General features: G+C 38.0%; 4 protein-coding genes, 2 non-coding genes and 1 pseudogene across 7 annotated transcripts; 4 read left to right on the forward strand and 3 right to left on the reverse strand.

Moving 5' to 3' along the window:
* Positions 1-100: 100 nt before the first annotated feature.
* LOC105174395 (ankyrin repeat-containing protein ITN1) lies at positions 101-3814 on the reverse strand. Its single transcript, XM_011096488.3, has 4 exons — positions 3395-3814; positions 2513-3073; positions 1854-2263; positions 101-1425 (listed from the first exon to the last, which is right to left on the reverse strand). Exons 1-4 carry the CDS (start codon positions 3426-3428, stop codon positions 601-603), a joined length of 1830 nt encoding a protein of 609 aa, XP_011094790.1. The 5' UTR covers positions 3429-3814; the 3' UTR covers positions 101-600.
* Positions 3815-4606: 792 nt separating this feature from the next.
* On the forward strand, positions 4607-6960 carry LOC105174396 (putative pectate lyase 4). 2 transcript variants are annotated; one of them, XM_011096490.3, is made up of 5 exons: positions 4607-4989; positions 5505-5856; positions 5936-6146; positions 6243-6284; positions 6456-6960. In XM_011096490.3, exons 1-5 carry the CDS (start codon positions 4743-4745, stop codon positions 6687-6689), a joined length of 1086 nt encoding a protein of 361 aa, XP_011094792.1. In that variant the 5' UTR covers positions 4607-4742; the 3' UTR covers positions 6690-6960. The 2 variants fall into 2 exon arrangements, with proteins under 2 accessions (XP_011094792.1, XP_011094791.1); XM_011096489.3 differs by having other exon boundaries at positions 4609-4989; positions 6243-6311.
* A 1683-nt stretch (positions 6961-8643) lies between these two features.
* Positions 8644-10727, reverse strand: LOC105174397 (exocyst complex component EXO70H1 pseudogene; annotated as a pseudogene).
* A 2820-nt stretch (positions 10728-13547) lies between these two features.
* On the forward strand, positions 13548-13621 carry TRNAR-UCG (transfer RNA arginine (anticodon UCG)). The gene has a single exon. It is a non-coding gene; the product is annotated as a tRNA-Arg (tRNA).
* A 143-nt stretch (positions 13622-13764) lies between these two features.
* On the forward strand, positions 13765-17049 carry LOC105174398 (UDP-glucuronic acid decarboxylase 1). Its single transcript, XM_088875800.1, has 7 exons — positions 13765-14566; positions 14972-15116; positions 15210-15289; positions 15659-15742; positions 15820-15894; positions 16336-16428; positions 16549-17049. The coding sequence occupies exons 1-7, from the start codon at positions 13922-13924 to the stop codon at positions 16753-16755; spliced, it is 1329 nt and encodes a 442-aa protein (XP_088731926.1). The 5' UTR covers positions 13765-13921; the 3' UTR covers positions 16756-17049.
* Positions 17050-18240: 1191 nt separating this feature from the next.
* LOC105174399 (protein SODIUM POTASSIUM ROOT DEFECTIVE 2) lies at positions 18241-20127 on the forward strand. The gene is made up of 3 exons (XM_011096494.3): positions 18241-18918; positions 19032-19107; positions 19554-20127. Exons 1-3 carry the CDS (start codon positions 18385-18387, stop codon positions 19757-19759), a joined length of 816 nt encoding a protein of 271 aa, XP_011094796.1. The 5' UTR covers positions 18241-18384; the 3' UTR covers positions 19760-20127.
* Positions 20128-20322: 195 nt separating this feature from the next.
* Positions 20323-20414, reverse strand: TRNAY-GUA (transfer RNA tyrosine (anticodon GUA)). Its single transcript is given in 2 exon segments — positions 20323-20358; positions 20378-20414. It is a non-coding gene; the product is annotated as a tRNA-Tyr (tRNA).
* Positions 20415-20428: the final 14 nt, after the last annotated feature.

Consider the following 20428-nt stretch of genomic DNA (forward strand, 5'->3'; position numbering starts at 1 on the left):
ACAGAAAACAAAAACTTGTATTCAATTATATCTCCATCTCTGTTGGGGTTTTCAAGCTTCGTTTAATATGTTCATTTGGATACTTACAGAAACAAAAAGGTTAGAAATAAGGCTCCATTCAACTATGAAATTTGAACCTAAATTGCAAAATCATTACATTGAAGTACAATGGGGAAAAAGATCACGAAAAGGGGGTAAAAGAAAGAAAATTGAAAAAACAGCAACTATGCGGGGAGCAAACTGGTATGACTGTGTTAAACAAACATTGTTATGTTACAATTCCCAATCAATCAAATGATGAGCCAGAAGTTATCCTCTGCTTTGTTACTTTGAGGACGCAATAACCTCTTTCGATCCTAAGACGACCAGAATCATGATTAGTCTCTTCTCTTGTCTCAAATTCATCCTTAACCCACCAAATATTCAGTTCCAAGAGCCTAATTAAAGTTCACAGACCTCAAAAAAAATCTATATGCGCATACGTGTGGATTAATCTCTTTCTCTTGTTGCATCACATTGCTCTCCTTTCTTCATCTTGTGTTTTATAACATAAGAAATCCATGTTAAATAGAAAAAATTCAGTCAAATCCATTCCTCGTATCAAATAGCATATATTGGGTTTACTTCTGAATCGGTGTCTGAGTGATGCCATGAGTTTGTTCCACTCCTTGAAGACTTCTCTTTCTTCCTCACTTTCCGTATCCTTCTGGACTTCACAACATAATAAGTCATAGCACTTAGAACCCCAGCCATTGTAACTCCCCCTATTACAGTGACAAGAACTGCAGCCCATCTATTATGCCGCCCCACAACTATGTAAGCTGAAGCGATGAAAGCCACTGTGGTGCAAACAGAAGCCAACCACATCAACTTATTGATCACCTCCACAACCCGTCTCTCAGATTTTATTTCACCTCTGACCACTGTAATTTGTACAACAACAACAGCCAAGGACGTGAAAAGTGCAACAGCATTAGAGATGAAGAAGACCTTGAAAGATGTGCTGCTTGCAACCACCGCCGCTCCACTCTGATCATCACCTCCAGGAACAGTGAATATGGCAGCAAAAGCAACTGTAGCGAAGAGGACAGCCACCACAGTGACTGAATTAGTCGCATTGTTTATCCCTTCTCTGTGGAGCTTTCTAAGCTCCTTTGCTATACCATTAACATTTTTGTTTGTTTTACGAGCTTGTTCAAGCTGAAAATGTACATCTTTCTTAATTTCTGAGACAGTTTTCCGAAGCTCATCCCGAGGCTGGTTCAGTTCATTGGCTCTGATAGCACCACAACGAATCAAATATTCTTTTATTTCCAGAGTTTCTGCAGATGGAGGGAGCCCTTCAGCTATGTCAAGAGCTGTTTTGTGGTCTCTTGACAATGCATTGACATTTGTATCCCGGAGCAGTAAGAGCTCCTGCACAATCTGCAATCACCCCAAAGACTCCAGTCATTGAATTGCAAATTTAAAACAATTTCCTTGCTCTAATGATACCAAGAACAAGCTGAGACCTGTAATGGTGATGCAAAACATTGAACTGCTTAAATTCTTTTGGGACCCAAAAGATCAATATGTAGCTGATGCCAATTGCATAATACGAGTGATGAGGAAAACATAAAAACTAAAAGCTGCTTGGTGCACTATAAATGTTAAAGATCATTCATAATAGCATTAGCTTTCCTAATATCTAAATTTTCTAACATGCTCACTTGAGGATCAACTGAAGCCTGGAAACATGAAGCGCATTTAGATCAAATGTAACATTCAACATGAAGATTAGGAACAAACGGTGATAGATGGACTTAATAGAATTAAATCAAAAGGTCATGCGCAGGAATAAAGGTAGGAATTACCTCAGCGCGCTTTTTCCTGACGGCTGTATGTAACGCAGTGTTACCAAATTTGTCTGGGAGCATCACAATGGCTGCATCTGCCTGCAGAAGCAACCTAACAACAGCACCACTAACACCTTTAACAGCCATGTGCAGTGCAGTTTGTCCTTTCTTATCAGTCCTTCTGGCCAGTTGAGGGTCCTTCGCGAGCAATGCCTTGACAATATCTGCATGGCCTTGGCGGGCAGAAAAATGTAACGCATTTTTACCATTGGATCTTGTAATCTCAAGCAAGCTGGGATCCTTCAAAAGCAATTCATTGACAACTGCCAGATGCCCTTTTGTTGCTGCTGAGATGAGAGGAGTTGCATTTAACTGAGCAACTGTTTTGGTTAGCTGAGGATCATGCTCTAGCAGCAGCCGGACAACATCTGCAAAGTACAACACAAAGAGAGAGTTACTATGTACCATGAAAGAAAAAGTCTGCATACTACTGAGCACCAAAGGAAGGATGATATACACACAATTATGCAATTATTGGGGAATTCTATCCGGTAGTTTTCTGGCATAAAGATCATCATTTTCCTAGGAAATCCACATTGTGTGATCACCCAATACAAAAACAATCAGTCTATTCAAACAATCTAATTCACAACTAAGTGGAGAAAGAGTTCAATTACCATGATGACCTTGATTGGCAGCAATGTGCAACGGATCAAAACCCGACCTATTCTTCAACCTAATCCCTTCTTTCGTTGTAAAAGGCAACAACTCCTTCACCACATCAATGTACCCCTTCTCTGCAGCTGTAAATAGTGCTGTCTCCCCCAATTCATTGACCTCATTCACTATAACGGCCCTGATCTCTGCCACCTCAGCATCAAACTCAGCTCCGCTCAACGTCTTAAGCATTTGCTCATCAATTTCCGACAATATCTGTCTCACTGTTGCCACATCACCCTTCTGCGCTGCTAAATGGAGCTCCGTGTCATTGTGGCGGCCTGTGACCTGCTTCACATACTTCTTTTTTCCTGCTTGGTCCATTCTTTTGCCGGAGTTCGAAACTACTAAAGCTTTACCGGAGTTTGAAACCACCAAGGCCTTCCCGGAATTCGAAATGCCTAATGATTTGTTGGAGTTGGATACTATCATCCTTGGCGTTCGAGGCGAAGGCAGAGGCGAAGGTTTTGGTGACGGCGAGGGGCGCTCGAAGTCTAACCTCATTTGCACACCCCTCTCGCCTGTTCAACAGAATGATCGTCATCGTAACTCGAAACATAACAAAGAAACTACGTTCCTTTCTCGCTTAATTTTCATTTTAATTGGAAAAATCACGACAAAGAACAGATAAAGAATCGGAAGACTCCACATTTCAAATCTAAATTTTGTTGAATGAGGGAATTGAAGCGTCAAAAGTCAGAACAGAAACATAAAAACTCTTCCAGATTCCGATCAATTTGTATACAATTTCCAGCAATTCATTCTCGTAGAATCTAAGCCAGCTGATTTTCATTACGAAATTCACCACAATTTATCATCACATCAGTGATCAGAGTACGTACCTTGTCCTTGTCCCTGTCCCTTGATGGAAGCCATTATGGGGAACAAAAAACAAAAAGAAAAAACGTCGTCTTTTTTCCGCTAATTAAACCTTAATTCGTTCTCGTTTATCAGATTATTATGTTCACGGCTGCAGGGGCAAGTCAGCGGCAGGTCAAACGGCGGAGTTGGCGGCGGTGGAAAGCGGAATTGAGGAGGAGGGCGGGTGGGGAATAGGAGGTTGACGCCGCCGGGCCTACCATGTCGCAGCGCGTCCAATTTGTAGCAATATTTTTTTAAATTGAAGTCATACTAACAAATAATAATTGATGTCACACTAATATTATTTTATTAATTAATTTTCTCAATACTATTTTAATTTCATTTCATTTAAAATAAAACACAAGGAAAGATACCCTGTAAGAAATGCGGCGGACAATATGCAATGTAAGGAAAAGGACAACTGACTAATGACCATCATTTTGTGCAAACTTCTTTACTTCTTTTTCCCTCCTCCTTTCTCCTTACAACTTAACTTGGCATTCCTATGCTGCCAAAAAGGACCAAAAATTGTAACTTCACTTCTCCTTTTTTGTTTTCATCATGACATTACACTTTCATTTTATACTTTTTGTTCTCTATTTTTGTCAAAATCTTAAAATTAAAAAAATTCGACAGCAACTTTACAAAAATTTTGAAATTATCTCAATTGGGAAAATTCAATATATTTAGTTCGATAAATTCTGTAAAATAACGTATCCATGTATTGAGTTTTTCTTAATTTGAAAATTATTGTGAAAATCTCATAAAGTAAAGGACGAGATGTGTCCCTTTGTCCAATTTTGGACGTCCCATAAATTAGAAAATTAAAAATATTAATTTTTTTATTTTATAAAACTAAAAATATAATTTTGTCATGTTTTTACTATTATCATAAAGTAAACAATATGGATTAAGAATAAAACCCCAAAATAAATTCAAATTGGGCCTTGAGCGCAAGCCCAAAACATACAAAGAAAAGAAATAGCTAAGTCCAATTGGGCCTGTCATTCCAGCCCACTACTGATCAGTCCATCTATGTATAAAGGTATTGGTACTGGGCTGAGGTAGAAGCCCATAACAACAAGGAAGAAAGAAGATTAGGTTGGTTGGTGACCACAAACGAGTTCATCATTGCATTATTACAACAGAGGGAAAATATAAAAAAAGGAAACATGCAACTGTTAATTTTATCTGTAACTGTGTGTTGCTTAATGAAGTCAAAGGACATTTACAAGGGGAGGAAAGATGTGGTGGCTTCAACTGATCGTCATTTAATGCAAGAACAGTTTAGTTTGCAACCCTATCGCAAACTGTTCCGCAGAGGTTTATATGGGAAATTGCTGTGGACGTGTCTGGAAATCCGGCCACCAGAATCATGATCCTCCTCCCCCTTATAAATACGGATCGCATTTTGAGAATTCGGTACCAAAAATTGAGAATTCCAACATGGGGTTGTGTTTGCCGTATTGCGACGTGGATTCCAGCCTGCGGGGTCTGGCTGGGAAAGCTGAGGGCTTCGGCCGTCTTGCCATTGGCGGTTTACATGGCGCTGTTTACTGTGTTACCACCTTAGCTGGTGAGAAAAGAATGTTGCTTTGTTTTGATTTTTCGTTTGTTTTTGTTGTGTTTGATGCAAAAGTAGTTGTCTCTTACAAACCAGGATATTCATGTATAAGTATAACTGAAATGAAGGAAGAATGTTTGATGAGATGAGAATGCATCACAGTTCTTGGACTTTAAGAGATATTGACAAAAGGGTTCAGTCATAGCTTATAAATGAAACATTTCTCGAGAATTTCACCTTAAAGATGAGATTTTTTGCTAATGCTTTCATTGCAACTATTACTTGTCACTGTATTCTGTGGTGGGGATTGTATGCTTTCTTATATTTCTTTCATGTTCATCCGGATTCTTGTTTAGACAATTGATGTTTTGTTCTGCTGAAAAAAGTAATCCAAGTGTTAGATATAGAATGCCTGTGCTGTCTTAATAAGTATGTTCTAGTCTAAAATTTAATCTAGGTTCTTGATTACAAATGTTCTCTATTCTAATACCAGGTGCAATTTGTTAACCTCCTGTATGCATTTCTAGATGATGGGCCAGGTTCACTACGTTACGGCTGCCGGCAAAAGGAACCTCTATGGATCATATTTGAAATTTCAGGCACCATTGAACTCTCATCTCATTTGAGTGTATCGTCTTATAAGACCATTGATGGGCGTGGTCAAAGGATTAAGATCACTGGGAAAGGTTTGCGGTTGAAGGAGTGCGAACACGTAATTATCTGCAATCTAGTATTTGAAGGGGGCAGGGGACAGGACTTAGATGCAATTCAAGTAAAACCAAATTCGAAGCACATCTGGATAGATCGATGCTGCCTCAGTGATTATAGTGATGGACTGATAGATATCACCCGGGAGAGCACAGATATTACTGTTTCTCGGTTTGCCACGACTTCTTGTCCGAAATTTGATTATTTCTTGTCGTTTTAGTTGCCCTGACCTTTTTGTTGTTGCATGTAGGTGCCACTTTGCAAATCATAACAAAACCATACTTATTGGTGGTGATCCTTCCAGCATAGGTGACAGATGCATCCGCGTCACCATTCACCATTGTTTCTTTGACGGGACTCGACAGCGGCATCCGCGTGTTAGATTTGGGAAAGTGCACTTGTACAATAATTACACTAGAAATTGGGGAATTTATGCTGTTTGTGCAAGTGTAGACTCTCAGGTGAGTGTATGATCGTTTTCTGTGATTGAGAATATTTTCTGCAGTATGTTGCTTGTTTACTTGCTAACATCGATCTCTTTTCTTCTTCATGTATAGGTATACTCGCAGTGTAACATATATGAAGCTGGACAAAAGAAGGTAGCCTTTAAATACTATACAGAAAAGGTACAGTATGTACTTGTTTATAGTAGTAGAATCAATCTTAAACCTCATAGAGTATGTGTTTCTTTAATTTGAATGACATTTGAATATAGACAAACATCCAAGTCCATATGCCAATGATAGAATCCTCTGATATATGCTCTGTAGGCAGCCGACAAGGCTGAGGAATGTACTGGCTGTATTAAATCCGAAGGTGATCTATTTGTCGGTGAAACTCAACCAGGCTTATCGCCCCTCCTGAGAGAGTCTTGCGTGTTCCATCCAAGCGAATACTACGAGACGTGGACAGTAGAAGCACCAACCGATGATCTGAAACATTTTCTTCAACACTGCACAGGATGGCAAGATATCCAACGACCTGCTGATCTCCCAACTCCTTAGTTCTGTTTATTGTGTGTACAGAACTTCAAAAAAAGTATACATGAACACGCGGTATGCATTCGGTGCTTTCCGGAAACGTACCAGTCGAAATGCGTCGGTCTTGCTCTCGGTTGCATCCTTTTTTCCTCATTCTTGAGGAGCTTGTGAATGAGACTGGTAGACATTTATAAGCTAATGTGAACACTATACTTGGGATTTTCCTTGTGCTTATTTTTCATGTTGTGAGCTTTTCACCTGTGAAGTAAAAGTGAATAGCTAGAGTTTACTATTACTTTCTAATTGCTATAATTAAGTGAATCGATGAGTTTGGAAAAAGAGTTGTCCAAAAAGATGAAACCAAATCAGCCAATGACTTTGTCCGGATTGGATTTTCTGTTTCACATTCCATTTGGAGTAGAACCAGATTTTTTCCACTTTTTATTTTCAGATGCAATTTATTATCCCGACACTCTTTTTTCAAGTAACTAATTAGGAAATCGAATTACATATTGAATGTATCACAACAATTCAGTTATTGATGGTTGAGACTGATCTGAATAAGAATTTTTAGTATCAATTATTCATCTACTGAATACATGAAATACAAGGTGTATGTGTTGTACTACCAGACAAGTATAATTTTGGGGATGGTTCCTCAAAATTGTTGGAAGTGAAATATTCTTGTATCTGAGTGGTAAAACAAGAGTTGGAAGTTGAATGGCAACTCCAAAGGAAGGGGAAGAAGAATGAGTTGGATATGGTCAAAAGCGATCCCCGCAGGTCTTTCCCAACGTTCGTGACTTGCAAATTTAAACCCAGGACAGCAGAAGTCCAGGTCAAGAGACAGCAACCTCTGGCCTTATTTTTCAAACCTTAGATTGAGTGGTTTTACACTTGATTCTGACGTCTTAGCACGCCATCTCATTTCTGTCTTTCTTTTTTTTTTTTTCTTTTCTTTTCCCACCTCTTGAAAACTATAAAAGAGGAAAATCCCTTTCATTTAGTTAGTGAAAGGTGCGCTTTCCTGACCCTCAACCAAGCAATTACTTTGAGGACAAAACTAAGTCCCATATGGAGAAATTGTAAATTCAAACTGTTTGTTGGAATTTGAATTAATTATATTATAAGTTGTATAATATATTTATTGTGTGATTGACATACAATTATAGTACAGTGATCAATTATATAATAAATATAACATAATTATTTTGTAATTGATTTGGTTCGATCGAACTTAATTTCGTAAGAATTTTCCGTACCATTTGCAACTTCTTGCCGGACTTGGAAGGAAGATTTCTTGCTTCCCTAAAATTATAACTTAGGTTACGGTTGGTGAGAGTGGCCATACGATCAAATTAGAAAAATTAAACGACCAAGGATTCTTAATCTAATTTTCCTGTATGTCAATTATGAGAAGGTATTTATAGTTTTGAGCCAAGAATACGGTATTATATGACTTTATAGAATCACGCTAAAAATTTGAATTTAAAACAATTATATTACAGGTATTTAAGGTATACAAGATTTATACACATTTGATTTGGGTCGAAATATGCGATCTGCCTTATGTAGGTCCCGAGGTTATAATACTTCTCCCAGATATCGAAATGGACCTTGAGAAGAAACAAAAACATTAGGCTATTCGAGTTCGTTCTCGACTAAGATCCTATGATGCTCAAGTCAGTTCGAGTACGAAATTTATGATTTCAGGTAATAAATGAGTCATACTATAAATGCTCTAAAATGGGAATATGTATATGCCCAAATATACTATACTAAATGGGTCACGTGGCGTCATCCTAAAAGCTTTATTATCATAGATCATATGGCGGTATGATAAAACGCATCAGTCGGGTATCACGACCCGACCCGACCCGACTATATGTGCACGGATCCTGTGTTCCTTTGATATTTTTACCCTAATAAGGGCATTTTTGACCTTTTCCTTAATATATAACTAGTTCCTCTATCAACATCAATGTTGAATGTTGTATGATTTGCCAAATATTAGAAGGAAGTTGGAAATAATACATTCTTAAAATGAATACATTTGCACGTATGTCTTGTTCTACGCTAGTCCAATGAGAGTATGAGCGGGGCGGGGACAATTGAAATGACGAATCACCCCCTCACTCCTCAGTTCCGAAAAACATAACTGAGATATGATGTCCCACATCCTCAGGGGCAAATCTGACAACAGATACCGAATTTCTCGCTCTTTGCATCCTTAGACGGTGTGAACTATAAAATTCGCGATATAATGGTTCTATCTTTCTTGCGATAGAAGCCTTTATATCATCTCGGAGCTTTCTATGTGGTACGACGCACAGAGACTGCTTTTTGTACGCCTGGTTGAATGACGTATTAAATTTCTTGAAGGTTTCCTTGATCTTTTCTGGGGTATCTGCAGCCGTGAGATTAGAAGGAATAGAGTCGATGACGTCGCCCCATCCATGTCGTTCGTAGTTTGCCGCGAACTGTTTGACCGTAGATTCGTGCTTCGTGAGCCATTCATCGCCCAGGAGATATTCCAGATTTGAGGCCCGAACCTTGGCGACGACGTATTGGAGATTGTTGGCGAGGAAAAGGTAACTTAGAGACACATCGTTGTAGCATTTGGCTTTTGCGTCGAGTTTGCAGAGGAGAGCCAATATCAGCCACGCCATTTTGAGGGAAACAGGCGGCGCTGGAGATTCATCGGAATCTGGAAACCCGAAGTAAGAGTACGGGAATGAGTGCTTCGCAGGTGGAGGGGAATCGGCTAAGATGTCTGACAAAATGTTGCTGTAATCGGCAAGAATTGAGAGATAAGTCATCACCTCGGTTGTCAGATGATGAATTCCGCCGCCGAGGACCGGCGATTTCGTGGAATCTTTCAGAACAGCCGATTCGAAGTCATTTAATGCAGCTTTTACGAACGCCCCGAGCTTGATGAGCGAAGTCAGCGCCTGCGATTTGATGGTGATCGTTGACTGGAAGGAGAAAATGGAGTCAATCTCCAGCCAGTGATCGGAGATCCCGGTGTACATGTCTAGTAGTCGGAAAACTTTGTCCGCCGATCTTTTGCTGTTTTTGGCCACGTTTTCGGGAAAGCCAAACAGAATCATGGCTCCTTCTTTCGTTATTTCCGTAAAGCACGACTCTCTGTTCGAATCGGAACTCGCGAAGACGTGATCGCAGAGAATTCTCTCTCCATTGAAGAGAGTCTTCACTGCAATTCTCACGGCATTACGCCAACTCTGAATTCTCAACTCCAGAGCTTGCCAATCCATCTTATGAATCTGCGAAGAGGTATATTTCTCCACTCCAAGCCTGTAAATGCCTTCGTCAACAATCGATTTCCGAATGATTTTGTATACTTGCGTACATTCTTTGGCGTGACCAGAAGAAACCATGCATTCAGCGATCAATCTCAAATCCTCCATTGCAAGAGTTGAAGCGTCCTCAATTTCAGAAATCATCTCGTTCCCTACTCTGACGCAATCGTCATCCTCCTCCTCGAAGTCGGATGTACTGGAGGTGCGCAACGACCGAGTGGAGACCGATTCCGGATCGAGCTGGGCCCGGTTCATGGACAGAATCTGGTAGAACTCTTTCTCGAGTCTTTTCATAGCGATTTGCATCAAACTTTTGGCGCGGGCTAATTTACAAGAGGTGGAGTTATCCGTAAGCAGCAAATGCATAGCCTTCTGCAACCTGTTGACGGCTTGAATGAAGTCCCTGGCCTCTCTCCGGTTGTGGTGGAAGAGAGAAGTGATTCGGCCGACGGTTGTGGTTTGAGGATCCCATTTCATGATTGTGGACTCAACCGTAGCAAGAGTCCGATCCATCACCGTCTCAGATAAGCTGGGCTGAGACGGCGAAAACGCGAAACGTGGAAGAGAATGGGTAGAGGAAGACGGTTTCGGGGAAAAGCAAAAACTTGTCACCCCTTTTCTGGGCATTATCTCTGTGGGGAGGGAAGTTTAGAGGATATTTGGTTGGGATTTTCAAACAAAATCAGAGTGGGGGGTTGTATATAAAGAGAGAGAGGGGTGCATGCAGGAGGCCGGACCTTTAAAGTGTGTAATAAAGACTTGTTTGGATGGGACTTTTTAGAACATGTCTTGATTTTTCGGTTTTAAAGGAGAAGAAAAGGACGCATCTGTATTGACGCACGACTCAGCACTAAGTAGTAGTAATAATAATAATAATAATAATATAAATAATAATGCATTCATGCATGTATTATATATAATTTTATTAATTTAATTATATATATATATATACATTTTACAAACCACTTATTGGTATAATGATATCAATATTAATATTAAAATATGATAAGAGATCCATAAATCTAATTGACACTAGACTAGGCTATCTGTATATTGACTCTTTCTTGTTTTCTCTATTTTATACTTTAATGATAAAATTGGGCACATTTCAATAATTTCTAGAAACACAAGTCAATCAGGAACATTATCTGTTTGTATTTACGACATCTTTGCCCAAAAAGATGCAATGTTCGTTTCTTTTTTGTTTTAAAGTACTACAAGATAGTGATATAGTTAAGATGGTTATGCTATCAACATGTATGTTTTAATTAACTCCTTACTTGTGTATTAATTAATTTTTTTAGTTTTATTCCACTTTACAAAACTCAAATCATGCAATAATTTGGGTTGAATTTTTTTTATTCATTACATCATTCAATATATTTAAATTCAAATATTGATTAATATATCAATAATTCAAATCAACAAATACATTCAAATGATACAAAAAACAATAAACTGTTATAAAATGTCTACATGCAAATTCGTAAAATCCGAACTCACAACCTTTTAGCTGTAATGCCCCAACTTTATCACTCGAGCAATATCTCATTAAAAAATTAAGAAATGTATAAAGATGTGAAATGATGTCGATAACCGCTCTTAGTAAATATATCAGGAAGCTAGAGTCATCAGTTTGAATTTATAATTAGAATTTCTGGCTTTCAACTCCGTACACCTACAGAAAAGTGTACTTCATTAAGTCCTCAACTTTTATTTATTAATTTTAGGGGCGGTGAATTTGTCCTAATTTCTTTTACGTACTCAAATGCTCTGACTTTTGAGGATAGTTAATTACTAGTGATGTAGGCCGATTTCCCATTTCTGACTTTGTCCTTCCACTCTAGCACAAGGTCAGAGTGTATATATAGAGAGAGTTCAAACCAACAACTTTGTAAGTATGGGACCTCAATCTTACCAATTTAACAAAACTTCGTCAATACAAGTACATTATACATGTACGTACCCTACTTGCAATTTATGCCATGTTGCTACACAATTAATTAATTTTCCGTATAGTTGATCAGGCAATTAGAGAGACTCGACTAAACTTGTATTATTAATTTGTTGACAAAGGAGTTTGTTAAATTGAGAATGAGAAGAAAAAGTGGTTTAATTAATTAATCATTCGCTAAATCACAACGACCTCCCCTAAAGTTTGGCATAATTATGAATACCCCTCGTTGTTTGAAAAATTACCAATACCTCCTTGATTTTTTAACGGTCATCTAACAATTGGCCCAATCCATTAGGTTTTCATTCATTTTTATGGTGAACCGACTAAAATGCCCTTATGGATTAAAAATTATAATTTTATTTTTTTTTATGGACTAAGTTGATTATTTATTTATAATTTTTAAAATTTTTCATCCATTCCATTTGATTTTTTTTATAAGTTTTAATTTTTTTAAAAAAAAAATGAAAAAATACAGCGAGCAAAATTGATAATTTTTTTTATAAGAAGGTTTTTGTATTTATGTCAAATATTAGGAGAGATCGTTATAAGTTATCCTTAATTACATGTATATATGTCAAAGATAGCAGTCCAAATTCAACAAATTGGGTGTAGCTATAGGCTATAAGAATCATGAATATTTTTGTTCCCAAATGATAAAATTAGCTAAGTAAGAAGGAAAAAGATGCATGTGTATGGTGGGGATTGATTTAGTGTGAGGTGGGGTGGTGCAGGGACCGAGTTGAGGTATAGGTTAGTGTAGGGAAATGAACGTGGTAAGTGCTGCTACCAATACATTGTGTTTTCCAATTATGAAATATATATGTGGTAGGAAAAAGCATGTCATGGCCATGGGGGTTTCAAATAATGGAGTGATAAATAGCATTGGCTTTGACTTTCACAACTTGCGTATTCTTTATTTCTTGGTCTAAACGGAAAAAAGGCTAACATAATTACTAACACTTAGCATATAATATACGCATTTCAATTAATATAAATTTATGTGTTTTTCATACTCTTTTTTTTTATATATATATATTATAGAATTTCATTAAGCAGCCAAAAGAGGGTTAAATTACAACTTTTTTTTTTCTTCTGAAATTTGACATAATTATAAATAATTATTCGTTATTTGAATAATTATAAGTATCCCATTTAAATAAAAAATAATTATGCAGTTCCTAAATGGTGAAGTGGATATTACAATTTTACCTTTGTTGATTTTGAAAAAAAAAAAGTTATTTGAGAAAATGTAAAACCAAATTTGAGGGTGGATGAAATAAATATTCCATAGAGAATATTAGTCTATAAAAGTACTTTAGAAAATTCTAAAAATTATATAAAATTTTAATTTATAAACTAAAAGTGCATTTTGATAAGTTGACAATAAAATTTGGATGAAAATCTAAAGGAAACTAACTGAATGGTCTCGTTATTAAATGGATCATAAAATTAAAGGAGTATTTATAACTTTTTAAATAATAAAAAAATATTTATAACTATGCTGAATTTCAGAAAAAGTGACTGTAATTTAACTCAATAGCTAAATGTAATTGATAGATCTGAACATAGCTCTTATATAGTCCAAGGAGATTGGTGGATAACTGAGACCGCATAGCGCAGTGGATTAGCGCGTCTGACTTCGGATCAGAAGGTCGTGGGTTCGACTCCCACTGTGGTCGTTTATGCTTTTTGAAGGCGGGTGTGGACTATGTCTTGAACCCTAGAAATAGGATTATTTTAAGATTAATTTTATTATATGGTAAGATTTGATTAAGAAGGAAAGGCCATATGTCGCTAAAATGGGCCTATCAGCAACAGCCTCTCACATCCTTCCCCTTTCAACTGTCAAGACACTTTTCCTCTCTCCCTCACTTCATTCCCCTTTCAACCGTCAAGACACTTTTCCTCTCTCCCTCACTTCATTCTCCACTGCACATGAGATAAAAAAACCCTGAGAATTTCTTGCAAATTCACCAGCCATGAAGCAATTGCACAAGCAATCAACAATGCCTATCTCCCACACCCCCAAACTCTACTCCCCAAAGTCCCAGAAACACATCAGATCCCTCCCCAGATCCCTCACCTACCTCCTCAGAGAGCAGCGCCTTCTCTTCATCTTCGTCGGCGTTTTAATCGGCTCCATTTTCTTCCTTCTCCAGCCTTCCGTCAACCCTCTCTCTTCCGCCACCCCTTCCGCCGATCAACCTCCCCGCATTTTCTCTGCCAACCGCGAATCCTCAGTTCGTTATCAGGATCCCAATTATGAGCATAATTTGGGCACTCGTAATAATTATAGGTACGCTAGTGGGGTGGGGAGAATTCCGGTGGGGATAGGGAGGAAGAGGAATAGGATTGTTGTTACCGGCGGGGCGGGGTTCGTCGGGAGTCATTTGGTGGATAAGCTGATTGCCAGAGGGGATGATGTGATTGTCGTTGATAATTTTTTTACTGGGAGGAAGGATAATTTGGTGCATTTGTTTGGAAATCCTAGGTTTGAATTGATTAGGCATGATGTTGTTGAACCGATTTTGTTGGAGGTGGATCAGATCTACCATTTGGCTTGCCCCGCCTCTCCAGTGCATTATAAGTATAATCCTGTCAAGACTATCATATCCTTCTTTTCGGTTTTTACTGCCATGAATTTGAGCTGATTGTTGCTTTTGGGTTACGAAGCTTTGATCAATTGTTAACTGGCATCTTAGATCAATGATAATTACGATGGATATATGTCATTTATATGTTTTCTTTTTCCTGTTTCTTGGTTAATTTTATGTTTTCAATGAGTTATGCATTAACATTTCCAGGATTTTATTATGATGCTTGCTGTTTGATCAAATTATCTTGTCTGGCTGAGTGTGTTCTATTGCACAGTAGATGTATGTTCTCACGCTAATCATTAGTGCAGTTATGGAATCTCTCTATGTTATTTGTATGTAATCTGAAAGACAAAGAAAAAATTCTTGAAGTGATTGCGTTGCAGTTGTTTTATTCTATTGTATTGGTTGAGTCCCTTGACATGTGATTAAAAGACAAATGTGATGGGTACACTTAATATGTTGGGCCTTGCAAAGAGAATTGGGGCCAAGTTCCTTCTCACTAGTACAAGTGAGGTATATGGAGATCCTCTTGAGCATCCACAAAAGGAGACGTACTGGGGACATGTAAACCCAATTGGTGAGTGACAGCATTCTGAATATCATCTGTTTCTTTGTTTTTGATTATGTGTTTTTGTCAGGAGTTTCTGATTGAATAATTTGACATAATTAGGGGTACGGAGTTGCTATGACGAAGGGAAACGAACAGCTGAAACCTTAACTATGGACTATCATCGTGGTGCAGGTGTTGAGGTAATATGTCTACCAATACACTGCCCCTTGTTAAACTCTAAGCTGTGTGGTTGGATAGTTTGTCTGTCACAACAGAGTGGAACTATATTGAGTCCAACTGGGAATGGGTGTTTAATGTGTGTGTTATGAATTATATCACAGGCCAAATGGACCATTATTTTCACCATGTGGATAGCAATTTGCTGCTACTGTAACCATGTTTTAGATACAGAAGTGCTTAGGCTGACAAACTATATAGCCCAACAAGAAAGTCTTTATTAATGAAATGAGAAATCCCATAAATTACATGTTTCCTACTGCAAATATATGATTGAAATTTGATTTGGATGGTTGTACTTGTATCTGACCATGTTTTTTTTTCCTGTGCAGGTGCGCATTGCACGTATTTTTAATACATATGGGCCTCGTATGTGTCTAGATGATGGTCGTGTCGTCAGTAACTTTGTTTCACAGGTTTCTTCCATTTGGTATTTTCAATGATTAGGCTTTGTATTGATGGCATATTCTTATTACCTAGCTGTGCTATACAGGCTATAAGGAAACAACCAATGTCAGTGTATGGAGACGGGAAACAAACACGAAGCTTCCAATATGTGTCTGACTTGGTATGTCATGTTGTCTTGTCCTTATTGACCTGTCCTTATAGAAAACTAACCTGCACTGAGTCACCCCCTCAACTAATATTAAACTTTGGCATCTAACAAGTGAATACCTCAACTGATGCTGCATGTGCAAGTTTACCTGTTCAATCTCAACTGTTTGATATAATAAATTTCAGAGTATTTGGGCATTATTTGCATTGTGCTAAGGTTTCTTTTTGCTTTTATTTCATTGTTAAATCTTCGCTTCTACTGTAAGAAAGATAGAGACACATACAAACACACTCATGCATACTCCAGTGTGTTCCTGCACCATGCTGTGTACGTGTCTCCATTCATATTGATGATACCGTTGACTGAGTTCCTTGATGAAGACTTTGAAATGAAGTGAGAAGTATATCACCTCTATGATGGATGATGTTTAGACATGCATCTTCTTGGTGTCAGGTTGATGGGTTGGTGGCGTTGATGGAAGGTGAGCATGTGGGCCCATTCAACTTGGGTAACCCAGGAGAATTCACGATGTTAGAGCTTGCTGAGGTTTGTCCTACGTATATTTTTTTCTCAATGAATAACATACTTCTTTTCTTAAGGTAATCTAAGAAGTTTAGATCCTTTTCATTTTGTGCAAATGAGTTATTGTTTCCCCTGAAATAACAGGTCGTCAAAGAAACTATCGACCCTAGTGCAACGATTGAATTCAAACCAAACACTGATGACGATCCTCATAAGAGGAAGCCAGATATCAGTAAAGCAAAGGAGCTTCTCAACTGGGAGCCCAAGATTTCCTTGCGTGAGGGTTTGCCTCTAATGGTCAATGATTTCCGAAACCGTATCTTGAATGAAGATGAAGGAAAAGGAAACTAATAAATCCGGAGGAAATAGTATGTATAGAATGAAAGCATCTTCTGCATGTTAGTCATTCCACTTGCTATACTGCATCGATATCTTTATTTAATTCTTTTCTATAACTGAAAAAATCTACAAAATACATCAGATCATTACAAGTTACCAACTCTTTTTCCATTTCAAGAATTTTTGTAAGATTGGCTTAAGCTTCTTCACATGAAAATACAGTTATGCTCATTTGTGTAATGACATTTATATCACTTGGGGGATACAAGTCTCGGACCATGAATCCAATGTTTTTATCCACATAAACTTTTGGTGTTTTAGTAGCTTTCTCTATGTAAGAGCATTGAACTTGGCCTGGTTGGAGGGCATTTAAAGTCAAAGAAATGAGAAGAAAAACAAGTAGGGAAAGCAAAAAAAAAAAAAAATGCAGAAAGGGCATCTGATTCCACGGATTTCTGGACCATTAATAACTAATACTGCGTACTCTTGGATGAACAAGTCAATAGAGGCTCAATATCTCCTCCATCCACAAGGAAGGAGAATTTTCCAGATGATTTCTTTTCAATCCAAGAAGCATATGTTCCAAAGGCATCTCAACACAGTTTCTAATGATTCTTATTCTTGTTTATATATAGAAGTAAAAGAACTTTGCTTTTGCCAAAAAATAGATAGGCCCTAAAGGTGGAAAAGAATTAAAGCCATGCAGCATTGCAATTTTCCTCACTTCGCTTTTCCTAGTGAGTGTATGTTTTTGTCATGAGTCTGATTGGACAATGTCCCCAGCAAACAGCCTGCAGGACACATGAAAAACTGACATAATTTCTGGTATTAGTAATTTTCAGGAAAACAATGTTTAACCTACACAACACTGTAAAAATAAGAGTAACAGAGAGCGTGGCGAATGGTGGATAATTTAACCGTTGCTTCTGTCTGATGTCCGTCGCAAGCTCTTAAATTCATGCACAGTTTACCTCTGAAGAAGTCCCTTTATATTTATATTTGGTCAGACATGTAGGTCATGCCAACTGTTCAACATTAAATAACAGTGAAAAAAGATTGTTGGGATGAATAAATTTTTGTTCCAGCGACATATGGGTTAGTAAATTATTAGGGGAACTGTCGCTGAATCTTGCAGGGAATCCAGACCACTGGTGTCAGTGTCCCTCTTGGGCTCATTAATCTCCAATTTTCCTTGTTCAAATTCATCCTAATTTCACCCACTAATTCATGTCTGTCGTCGTATATGCAAAAATGCAAACCTTGTTGTAAAGTTTGAACAACAACATTTAAGTACAAAGTTCAATTGTTAGTAGATCGTGTTTTTTAAATGGTAATTTCGTGATAAACTCTAATTAAAACAGACAATACCCAACACAGAATATTAGGAAATACTTATATGCTATTATTTTTCTTGATACTGATGAATAAATGATCTATTTGAATAGACAACCCTGTTCTGCCTTTTTCACCTCAATATTTACCACTATACAAAAATTCTTCACCAGGATAAAACCTCAAATCTCAAGGCCTCACAGTCTCACACCAAGAATCTAGCTTCAAAAGCACTCCCTTTTCCTCTCTTTGCCCCAACAATTCTGATTCCCTAAACCATTACCATATCTCCCCGCAAACTTTCTCAAGATGAAAGGAATAGATGTACTCTGTGCATCACAAGCTGCAACAGCCATATGCCTTAGCATGGATCAAGCTTCTTCTTCCTCTTCCTCTGTTACACTCGGCAGCGGCCCAGCCATCGACCGATACAATCCCATTATCACAGACTCAAGAAGAACTGCCACACAACTCCCTCCTTGCACTAATACTTCTCATCAGCCACCTATCACCCCAAAACCTCAAAGAAATCACCACAAGAAGAAAAACAAGAAGACCACTCTTAAGGAAAATTCTGGTCAAGCCAAGAAGAGTGATGTTGATGGTGAAAAGACAACAAAAGTCAGCAGTCAGACCTCTGCTGTTGGAAGGAAGAGCTGGGGCTGCACCAAGCCTGGTGACTTCATCAGCCCTCATGGTTCTACTAGGTATTTGCTGAGTGACAAAGTTGTCATCAACGGTATATCAGATATGGATCCGGCCCTTAAGTTATTTCCTGATGAAATATCCAAGTGTAAGGCGCCTGCTGAGAAGACAAATGAATCATCTGCCTCTCCAGACCAGGTCTTGTTTCAGTCTCTATATATGCAAACTTATTAGTGCATGGAAACTTTTTAATTAGTTCTGTTAAAAATTAAGGTGCTAAAATTCAGGTTTGATGGATTGTTTTGTCCCAGGTGGTTGTTCTGAGAGTGTCATTACACTGCAGAGGCTGTGAAAGGAAAATGAGAAAACATATATCTAGAATGGAAGGTGTGTTATTGGTCAGCATTTCTTTTGTCATCTTTTCATTTATCCTATCTAACTCCTTTTGCTACATCAATAGTTTAGAGGAACAGTGGGTGGGTGTTAGCGGACCATAGATGCTTCTCAGCTGCTTTAATGTTTCCATACAAACATCTCCTTACAAGAGTTAGAATTACATCATCAACTCTGTGATAATCCTTAATTAGTTACCTGCTGTTATGTCTTAAAATATGACTGACTCCCAGGCTCTTTTATGGGTGTAATTACCACAACTTTACCTCAGATATAGTATCATCATTGACTATATCCTTTCCTTTGCAATTACAGAAACATTCCCTATATTACTATATGTTGGAGCAAAATGTCGTAATATATAAATGTTCTGTAAGTCTTTGATGGGAAGTTGTTGTAATTAATACTCATCAGTATTAATCATATATGTTAATGTGCAGGGGTGACATCTTTCAACATAGATTTTGCAGCAAAAAAGGTGACGGTGACAGGGAACGTAACACCGTTGGAGGTGCTCTCGAGCATATCTAAGGTGAAGAATGCCCAACTCTGGTCTCCAACAGTACCATCATCCACTACACCAGTAGTTAATATGAGCCATGACTACTCTGGATTCAAGAATGAGTACAAAGGAGCTGGTGCTTAGGCCATAGATAATGGGCTTCTCTTTTAGTACCATCTTGGCCAAACCATTGTAAATTCATTCACGAGGGATTCTGTGCAATTTGTTCTTGAATTCAAGATTGTGAAGAAAAGACTACTGCAGCTCTTTTGTTTCAACTCATAATTTGCTCGGTTTGGCATGTAATTTGGTGTGTGTGTTGATGCAACACAACTTTTCTTTGCAGGAATTTCTAATCGGAATGGGTTTGGCCAGACAAAGCCAATTATATGGCGAGTGTCGTACATTTGTCATGTGATTAGTGTACGATTTAAGAAAAAATACAATTTTAGTCCTGTAACTTATGTAGGGTGGCATTGTTGATCTTATATGAATTAATTTTCGCAATTTAATTCTATAACTTTGCCACAAAGTGAAAAGTAAGTAGAGTCAAAGCTGAAGAAAAGTGAAGTTAGGTATGAATTAGTGATGGCGAGGATGGCGGCAGTAGCATTAAGGCATTAACTGAGTCTAATCCGCCCAAGATTGTAGTCAGCTGCAGTCCAATCCAAACACACAATTAAGTTGCAAAAATTAACCAAAAATAATCCGACCTGCCGGATTCGAACCAGCGACCTAAGGATAGCTATCAGGTGTTGCCCACTACAGTCCTCCGCTCTACCAACTGAGCTAAGGTCGGTTTGTGTCTCTATA

This window comes from Sesamum indicum, linkage group LG11, assembly GCF_026168435.1.
Source record: "Sesamum indicum cultivar Baizhima isolate 11 linkage group LG11, ASM2616843v1, whole genome shotgun sequence".
Lineage (NCBI taxonomy): Eukaryota > Viridiplantae > Streptophyta > Magnoliopsida > Lamiales > Pedaliaceae > Sesamum > Sesamum indicum.